The sequence below is a fragment of the Montipora capricornis genome, chromosome 8 (assembly GCF_036669925.1).
Source record: "Montipora capricornis isolate CH-2021 chromosome 8, ASM3666992v2, whole genome shotgun sequence".
Classification (NCBI taxonomy): domain Eukaryota; kingdom Metazoa; phylum Cnidaria; class Anthozoa; order Scleractinia; family Acroporidae; genus Montipora; species Montipora capricornis.
Genome location: NC_090890.1, coordinates 42,270,754 through 42,278,253, shown reverse-complemented (window position 1 = coordinate 42,278,253; position 7,500 = coordinate 42,270,754). Strand labels below are relative to the sequence as shown.

General features: G+C 39.7%; 2 protein-coding genes across 3 annotated transcripts in view; one reads left to right on the top strand and one right to left on the bottom strand.

Moving 5' to 3' along the window:
* LOC138059349 (dynein regulatory complex subunit 3-like) overlaps nucleotides 1-7,500 on the top strand; it is a 22,208-nt gene that overhangs the window by 5,937 nt on the left and 8,771 nt on the right. Inside the window, exons 4-11 of one of the 2 annotated variants that reach the window (XM_068904938.1) lie at nucleotides 1-96; nucleotides 260-372; nucleotides 533-707; nucleotides 1,572-1,703; nucleotides 2,149-2,219; nucleotides 2,959-3,082; nucleotides 3,921-3,998; nucleotides 4,509-4,698. The exon at nucleotides 1-96 is cut by the window's left edge and continues 171 nt beyond it. In XM_068904938.1, coding sequence (XP_068761039.1) covers nucleotides 1-96; nucleotides 260-372; nucleotides 533-707; nucleotides 1,572-1,703; nucleotides 2,149-2,219; nucleotides 2,959-3,082; nucleotides 3,921-3,998; nucleotides 4,509-4,673 — 954 coding nt within the window. In that variant the 3' untranslated portion in view covers nucleotides 4,674-4,698. Of the gene's footprint in view, nucleotides 97-259; nucleotides 373-532; nucleotides 708-1,571; nucleotides 1,704-2,148; nucleotides 2,220-2,958; nucleotides 3,083-3,920; nucleotides 3,999-4,508; nucleotides 5,018-7,500 lie in introns of those variants that run through there. The other variant, XM_068904937.1, reaches the window with a different exon arrangement.
* LOC138059350 (uncharacterized) lies at nucleotides 5,643-7,251 on the bottom strand. Its single transcript, XM_068904939.1, has one exon. It carries the CDS (start codon nucleotides 7,138-7,140, stop codon nucleotides 5,899-5,901), a length of 1,242 nt encoding a protein of 413 aa, XP_068761040.1. The 5' UTR covers nucleotides 7,141-7,251; the 3' UTR covers nucleotides 5,643-5,898.

Below are 7,500 nucleotides of genomic sequence, written 5' to 3'. Positions count from 1 at the left end.
AAGTACTCCATTGAAGAACTGGTGCACGATGAAACAATTGCCAATAGGAAACAAGATGAAATGGAAGAAAAACAACATGAGCGACAATTGCACAAGGTGGTTTTTAAGAAATTGGCAATTTAAACTTTATATTGCATTTCTGTGAAATGTCTCCATTTTAGGGCTCTTTGGTGATTGCATACAACCTAACTAAGGATGCCTGTTTTATCTGACTCTGCTAGATGACATCAAAATGATGGTTGTTGTTTCCACATTTTAGTTGGCTTATGTTGAGGATCTAAATGGGCCATGGCTGTTTGAAAGTATGTATGCAGAGGATCCTGAAGCTAGTAAACTTGCCGCTCTACCTGGGATGCTAGAACTTTTAGAAGCGTATCCTTTATTGAAAGTCAGTTTGTTAGTGTCTTCTTATATTGCTAAAAGTGCATGAGTGAAATTTAACATCAGGAGTCTAGCAAGGCTGCAGTGCAGGTTCATAAATAATTTTTTTTAGGCTTCTTGTAAAAAGTCAAATATACCTTGACATTGTAAGTTATAAAGAGAAATTTACAGCTGTGTGTGAAGAAATATTCCAGTTTGGCTTGAAGGAGCATGACAAAAGAGAAGCTGAAATTGCATCATTCTTCTCCTGTCTTGAAGAAGCCACGCAAGACAATAATAATTCAGGTGTTAAGGACATCCACAACTATATTGAATACAAGAAAAAGGTCAGTTAGTGTTTTTCACCATAATGTAGTGCTTAAAAAATAATGATACTTTGAGTGGATCTACAAATGTACGCGACCAAAACAGACCTGGCGCAGAAGCGTTGACGCTGCGTTGAAGGCAGCCGGTAAGACGTGGCATTTCCCAGAACCGCGTTTGGTGGAGGGGTGTTATTGCATCCCTTTGTTCCCCAGGGAATTTTCAGAGGCATGAACAAATGTACACTGGAGGTTTTGTTAAGCCTTTCACCCTTGAAACCTCTGACCTCCATTGACGAGTTATTGTTTGTCATTAGAGTAACGCCAGACAGTAAAATAAATGTCATTCTTAGGAGGGGAAGAGTAAACCTTTTGTGGTTTTCCAGTTTTGAGGAAGACAAAACAGTTACCAATAGGGACCTTACGCAAGGTTTACGACAACGCCAACAAGAAAGTTGTCTAAAAATGTTATTTCCTGTTATTGTAATAATTTTGTGATATAATACCTCCAAGTCAATCAGAATGGATTTTAGTGTTTATCAACATTGCAGGAACCAAATTGGCATGAACGGTGTGGTTGTTGGGAAGAAAATTAAAAATGTTTCGTCAGGTTGTCAAGCCCTTAGCATGCTCAAATTTCTTGCAACATCCCTTTATGATGGTCAAAGATCTCATATGTAAATGATCCTCAAGGATCCTTTACAGGTCTCTCCAAGATCTTTATCATTATTTTATAACTGTAATAATATTCACCTCAGGATATTTGCACTTTCCACAGACAATACCAAATCTCTGAGGGGTTGTTTTACCAACAAGAAATAGTTCTGACTATTTGATGACAATCATCCATTGCTTTTGTAGCTCCTCTCGCATCCATTTAATTGCTAGGTACTTTTGGACTATGCAACCATGACAGACCAGGTACAAATGGAGATCTTAATGAACCAAATTAATGAGGAAATTAGAAAGCTCTGGGATACACTTATGGGACTTGAAATGGAGCTGGTGGATCAGTTAGAGGTAAGGAAACAATCCATTGTCAACCAGAATTATAATGACTGTCGAAACAAGTTAAATGAAAACATTTATTTTAAGAGAGATGTCAGCTTCAGAAATCCCTAATACAATCCAGCCATGCCAATGTGGCAACCAGAAAAGATTATAACTTACAGTGTAAGTTAAAGCACTGAAAATGATGCAGTCCTGCAACAAAGCCTGTTTCAAAACTTGAACAAAGTCAAGTCATCATCTTCAGATGGATGAGTGAATTTTTTTTCAACTTGTTATTCCTTTTAGGATCACAATTCGTACTCTGATAATTTTATATTGACATCCAACTTTTATTACAGTACCTAAGTGTAGTCAACCTATGTGATATATTCCCTGAGATTAGTAGAGACTCCTTTGACAAAGATTGTAGTCATATAAATGTTCAGCAAATTCTTTGTTCTTTATACCTCAACAGGACACAATAAAAGAGTTTGAGAGAAACATGGCAGATTTAGTCACAGCATTTGTTGAAGTAGTGCAGGGCTTATATCCTTCTCTGCATTTTTAATCACTGGCTCTGTTGACAGCCTTTCACACATTTAACCACTCTATTTGTCTTCCATGATCAATGCTCATTTCATAATGCCAGTGGTTAAGTAAGAAAATAGCGTCACATTCTTGTTAAGTGATTCGAACAGGTCTCCTATTTTTTTGTCCTCTTTGTCGTCTTCATCAAGGTGCTGATTAATCCCGGGGGGGGGGGGGGGGGAAGTTTGTTTGTTTCCTCCGAGTTGTAAAGACTGTTTGGGACTTCCTCCCTTGCCTTTTTTGTTATCCTTCCATTACAGATTTATTCAAGCCCAAAATTTCCCACCCTTACTTCCGCCACATTTAAACGTAGGCCTAGTTTCCATCGTACACGATCGCATATCGTAACAAGTTCTGCGATTTTGATCGCAGGCCATCGCAGAAGATTGGCCCATGTTAAGTGAGAGGTTGAAATTATTGGCCTAAAACCAATAGCAATACTCGTCATATTATGCGAATTAAGTTTGTAGGTTTTCTATACTATGCTACGTGAGTTTTTTCTCCAGGATTTCAAGTTTTTTCCCTCCTCCAAAAGCATTTTGATTTTGTATGAATACGTTTTCCGGCGTAGTGTTCTCAATAAGAACTCTTTTCAGTGCTAAATCCATTGACACTTTGAAAAGTTTATTTCAATGACTTCAATATCGCTACGATTTAACTTTGAAATTTCTGTTGTTGATTCTTTAACCGGTCTAACAATGACGCAATTACGTGACATGGAAAACGCACACCATGAAAAAGTATCCGACATTGCGGTGGTCACACTTGAAAAACTGATGAAGAATGAACTGGAAGAAGATCTTCCTGATGATTTGAGAATGGTACGTTTTTAGCCTCATTGATGCCACTTCTACGCGCACCATAGGGAGCAGGGATATGGCGCAGTGATTGTGGGATAGCACTCGCCTCCCACCAATGTGGTCCGGGTTCGCTTCCAAGACTCGGTGTCTTATGTGGGTTGAGTTTGATGGTTCTCTACTTTGCTAAGAGATGTTTTTCTCCGGGTACATCGTTTTTTCCCTTTCCTCAAAAGCCAACCTACGATTTGATAGAGCGAGTTTCAATCGTAACCAAAGTAATTACTTTGACCAATCAAAAAGGACGGAGACAATCCAGTACACCAATCAAAACTTAAAGTAATTACACGTAGCCGACACAAAGCGCGGGAAAATGTGCACGGGCGAGCCACGATTGGTTTGGGTTTCACTTCTGATTAGTTGAAAAAGTGGCGGGAGAACTTTGAACCAATCACCGAGTGAAGTAATGCAAAACCAAAGCAATTATTTCGACAGTCAATTAAAAACCGCTCTATGAGTTGATTTGATTTGATTTCTGTACGCTGTGTCCCTAAATAGAGCTCCAGCACTAAATACACTTGACACTTACATACTGTCTGCTCCATTAACACCGGCTCCAAAGCTGACAAAAACTAAGTCCCAATATACTTAAGTTATCTTCGCTTTAAAAGCCTATTAGTTTCAAAACATTTAAAGTGGGATAAGTCCTTTAATTTGTCTCTGCATCAGATTTTGCCTAAATGCTATTGTAAGAAGGAAGTGTTGACTGAAGTGCCTTGGGATCGAAAAGAATTTGTGGCGAATACAATTATTGCATGGAGATGAAATTGTTGCTCTTTTTTTTCTTTTCTCTTCTGCAAAGTTGTTTGTGGACAAGGACACCATAATGAACGCTGTTAGTGCATCTCATGACACCCATCTTCTCAAGATCGACAACAAGGTAACAGTCATCTGGAGACTTGTGTCTTATCGTCATAGCGAAGCTCATCAAAGAATCCACGAGGCCTGACTGAAACCTTCGCTATTATAGAATGGTTAAGTAATGTTTAAAAAACGAGCAGCAGTTTTTTATCGGGTTTAAAAACACGAGGCGTATCCTAGGTTTTGCTTTTCATCGCTTAAAGCCCGAAAATCTTGTTCAACGTTGAAAGCCAGCTAAAATTGCGCCAGTTACCATTTACCTGCTTTGGCTTATGATTGGTTTATTTAATTTTTTTGCGTATGTTGTGATTGGCCAAGTTTCTCTGACCCGTTTTCCCTCCCTAAGCGCCTGCTACATGTATCTACTTTGGCTTATGATTTTGGCTCAATTCATTTTGTGCGTCTGTTATGACTGGCGATACTAGTTCCTTCGTTTCTGGTATAACTCTTTCAATTTCAAAGAGCTTATGTATACGAAATATGGCCAAACTTTTTTTTATCACTGACTATGAGGTGATGGTATTTTCAGGAGGATGACATCCTAACTCGTGCCACCACTCGAATGCAGTCGCTTATTGAAAACATCCACAACGATGAAGTGGCACGGAACCGAAACAGAGTAGCCGAGATAAACAACTTGGTAGATCACTTCAAAGACGAGGCTGAAAGCTACGAGGACAAGGGACTATTGTAGCGTTGAAAAGTACTTTAGTGTAAAAGTAAGCTGGTGTCTAACATGGTGCCTTTCAATGACTGGAACATGTTTTAACTGCCGGACAAATCGAGCTCGTTGTTTGCATTATATGAGTTGGGAAGCATTCACTTTAAACATTGAATCGGCATGTCGTTGGTCTGAGGTATTCATGATCACACTCAGACCACATTCATTTGGCGAGTCTCTATATATCTTAATAGGCTTTTATCACTTGTGAAAATCGTTTTATAATCCATTTACTTCCTGACACAAAAAATCTAACGCTTATTGCAAAAATTCGCAAAGCGATGGAGGTGAAAACAAAGCTGTCTTTTTTAAGCATCGTCGCGCCTTTCGGTTTCATTTTTATACCTCATTAACTGTCTGTTTTAACTTTCCACCGCATGGAATCTTGAAACCTTTCCCTGTAACTCTCCCCCCAAAACCACACAGAGACCCCGCCCCCACCAACACAAAGTAAGGTGAAATGTCCTCTTCACAGTTTACAGTTAACACATTATCACATGTGCCTTTTTGGCAATCCTTTCAGGAAAAAATATCGGTTTAGAACTAAATAAGGAAACCAACAAATGTGGATCACTAGGACCAAGGGATGATGTTGAGGAGTAAAATTGGACAAAGACAGTTTAGAAGTGGCTTTGAAAAACGTCCCAATCATTGCACGCGCGGCATAAGCAAGGAAGCAAGAATGATGGTCTTATTTGCAAACAGATCGAAGTGGCACCAGTCTTTCAACTTTTGCCTTGAACTATTTGCATTTCGCTAAAAAAGTGAATAGTCTTCAAGGAGAAACGAAAGTAATGCCCTGTTATGGGCCACGATTGTAGGCAGTATGCGGGGATTGTGCAAATGTTATTGTAGGTTGAATTGTTTGCTTGTCTACCTACGAACACTTGTTCTTTGTTGTTACTTTTCAAATTTCTATAACTCAGTGAGCAAAGTGTGTTATTTTTGGTTGTTTTCTTGACTTTTTAATCTGTCATTGATTAGGACGTTAACACGGTATTGTCTTGCGGCGAAATTCAGTTCTATAATTCGTCTGTTGTCTTTTTGCGTGCGGATCATCTTTTAGCATGCCTTTCTCAAAAATTAAAACAAGCGATTCAAGGTTAGAATCAGACATTTTAAACCAAGAGTTCCGGCTCTGAATGAAAAAAATTGCTCAAATCAGTAACTTGCTTCTTATCTGTAACAAAAAAATCAGTTACCAGGAGAATTCTTCACTGTCTGATCTTTTCATTCGCAAGTAGCGGCAATAGCGGAGATCTTGAATTGAGCATTTTGCATCCAGAGATTTACTACTGCCGGCTCTCATATGATTGTTTTCAAAATGCGACCCAGTATTACTGCCTTGCTTCTTAATTTTCGGTTGTTGGAGGTAAATAGGAGGAAGTCTTATTGGGGGTAGAATTTCAGATAACGCTTTCTCTTCTTTGCAGTGACTTTCTTCAGTGACAAGTTCATCTCTTGTAGGTCCACTACAGACAGTATGGCGTCTTGACAAAGCTGAGGAAGTACTTTGTTTTTGTACTGTCTCTTTCGATATTCCGGTGCCTTTAACACTTAAATCTTTCTGTTCGGAAGAGTGTTTCTCAATCAAAGATTGATTTTTCGGTCTACTACAGACAGTATGACGTCTTGTCAGTAGTTTAAAAGTCGATGAGCTACGCTGCCTTTGGACCGCCTCCTTCGTAATCCCAGAGTTTCTTCTCAGATTGCATGTTACCACGGAATGTTTTCTGACTCTTATGTTCTCAGTAGTGTACCCTGGTGAACGGGGAGAAGACAGATTTTCGTCCGAGTTTTCTTTACTTAACTCGCTCTTGGTGTCCCAGTTTTCAATATAAACGTTAGCTCTATCTCCCCAAGTTATCTTTCGCTTGGTGTGTGGCTTCCATGGAGTTTCATCGAGCTTGTTTTTCGTGACATTTTGTTGTTGGAGTTCCTCGCCCTCTGCGTCAGTGCTTTCCAAATAAACATTACTAGCTCTTCCACCTTCGCTTGCTTTGCGCTTTATTTCAAGTTTCATTCCAAAAGAGTCGTCTTTTGCGTTTAGGTGTTCAAAATGCGCCGTGATTTTGTCATCCCCTGGTGATTGTTTAAACACGTCTTGTGAACTGCAGATGTCTTTCACGTTGACAAACGAAGCCGTTTCGGAGTCAATGTTGGCGCTTTCGCATTCCGAATCACACGGTGCGCCATCTGACCATGAACCATCGTGTGTCGACTGTTCAAGTATCATCTGATGATCAAATGCTCGAGAAAGAAGCCTCCAGCGTGTCTTGGAGAAGTCATTTTCGAGCTCCTCCTTCTTTTTGTCTAGTTGTTTGTGAAGACTTTGGAGTGCCGAATCTCCCCTTGCGTTACTGGCGAGTAACTTTCTGATTGTCAATCGCGGGAAAGCGAATCCATCGTAGAGAATTTCTTTTTTCCCCTTGCCTGCCATTCCCAAAGTCCTCGCACATTTACAAGGCAGTGATTTACGCGCTCTGTTTGCGTTGCATTACATCGCAATGTTTTCGTAGCCAAAAGCATAGGTGACCCAGCAATGACCCTTAAGTACGTAATCCTTTATTTTCCAATCATCAGACTAATCAGTTGTCAATTGTTGAGGGGCTTTGAATTCGCTCGTCGCCAGATTATATGAGCATTTTTAGTGACTCGTCTATTTATGAGATCTGTCGGCGAATTATCTCATTATCACACCTGGGGCACCACAAGGTGTTTTCTCAAAGCTCGAATGCTTTGATCATATAACTATGCTTTGATGAAGGCTCCGATGGCTTTGTATAGGTAATCACATGAT